Source organism: Penaeus monodon, chromosome 31 (genome assembly GCF_015228065.2).
Source record: "Penaeus monodon isolate SGIC_2016 chromosome 31, NSTDA_Pmon_1, whole genome shotgun sequence".
Lineage (NCBI taxonomy): Eukaryota > Metazoa > Arthropoda > Malacostraca > Decapoda > Penaeidae > Penaeus > Penaeus monodon.
Window position 1 is genome coordinate 8,929,882 of NC_051416.1, and position 538 is coordinate 8,930,419.

General features: G+C 41.1%; 1 protein-coding gene across 1 annotated transcript in view; it reads left to right on the forward strand.

Moving 5' to 3' along the window:
• LOC119592881 (protein turtle homolog B-like) overlaps positions 1-538 on the forward strand; it is a gene marked incomplete at its 3' end in the record, with an annotated part of 32,862 nt that overhangs the window by 26,100 nt on the left and 6,224 nt on the right. The window contains 1 exon segment of the mRNA XM_037941775.1: positions 116-255. Coding sequence (XP_037797703.1) covers positions 116-255 — 140 coding nt within the window.

Consider the following 538-nt stretch of genomic DNA (forward strand, 5'->3'; position numbering starts at 1 on the left):
CATGTCAAATTCTAGTTTACATTAGTGCCATTCCGTAACGAAACCATCTGAGAGACTTTAGACAAACAAAAGGCCTCCTAACACACCCTCCCCTTTCTTCCCTCAACTCCTGCAGGTGCCGAGGTTCGTGGTGGGCGGCCTGCAACATGGGATGACCTTCACAGCCGTCGTGTACTCAAGCAACGGCAAAGGGCGTGGTGAGATGGTGTCCTTCAAAGTGTCCCCTCAAGGGCGTTTTCAGAGAAAGCGAACGGGGTGAGTAAAAGGGGTTTCATAGGTGCCTTAAGGGCCCGAAATAAGGGGGTTAGTACGAAATACGGGATAGGGTTTTGTGGGAAGTAAAGGTGGTTTAAAAAAAATTTAAATGTGGGAGGTGTGGTTTATTATGAAAGGGAAAAAATTTTCAACCCCAGAAGTAAAATGGTAATTTATTTACAAAAAAACACCAAAAATATTATAATAAAGGGAAAACAAAAAAAAAAAAATAAAATTAATCAAAAAGGGAGACTTACGAAAGTTATGCACAGAGAATTTTTTT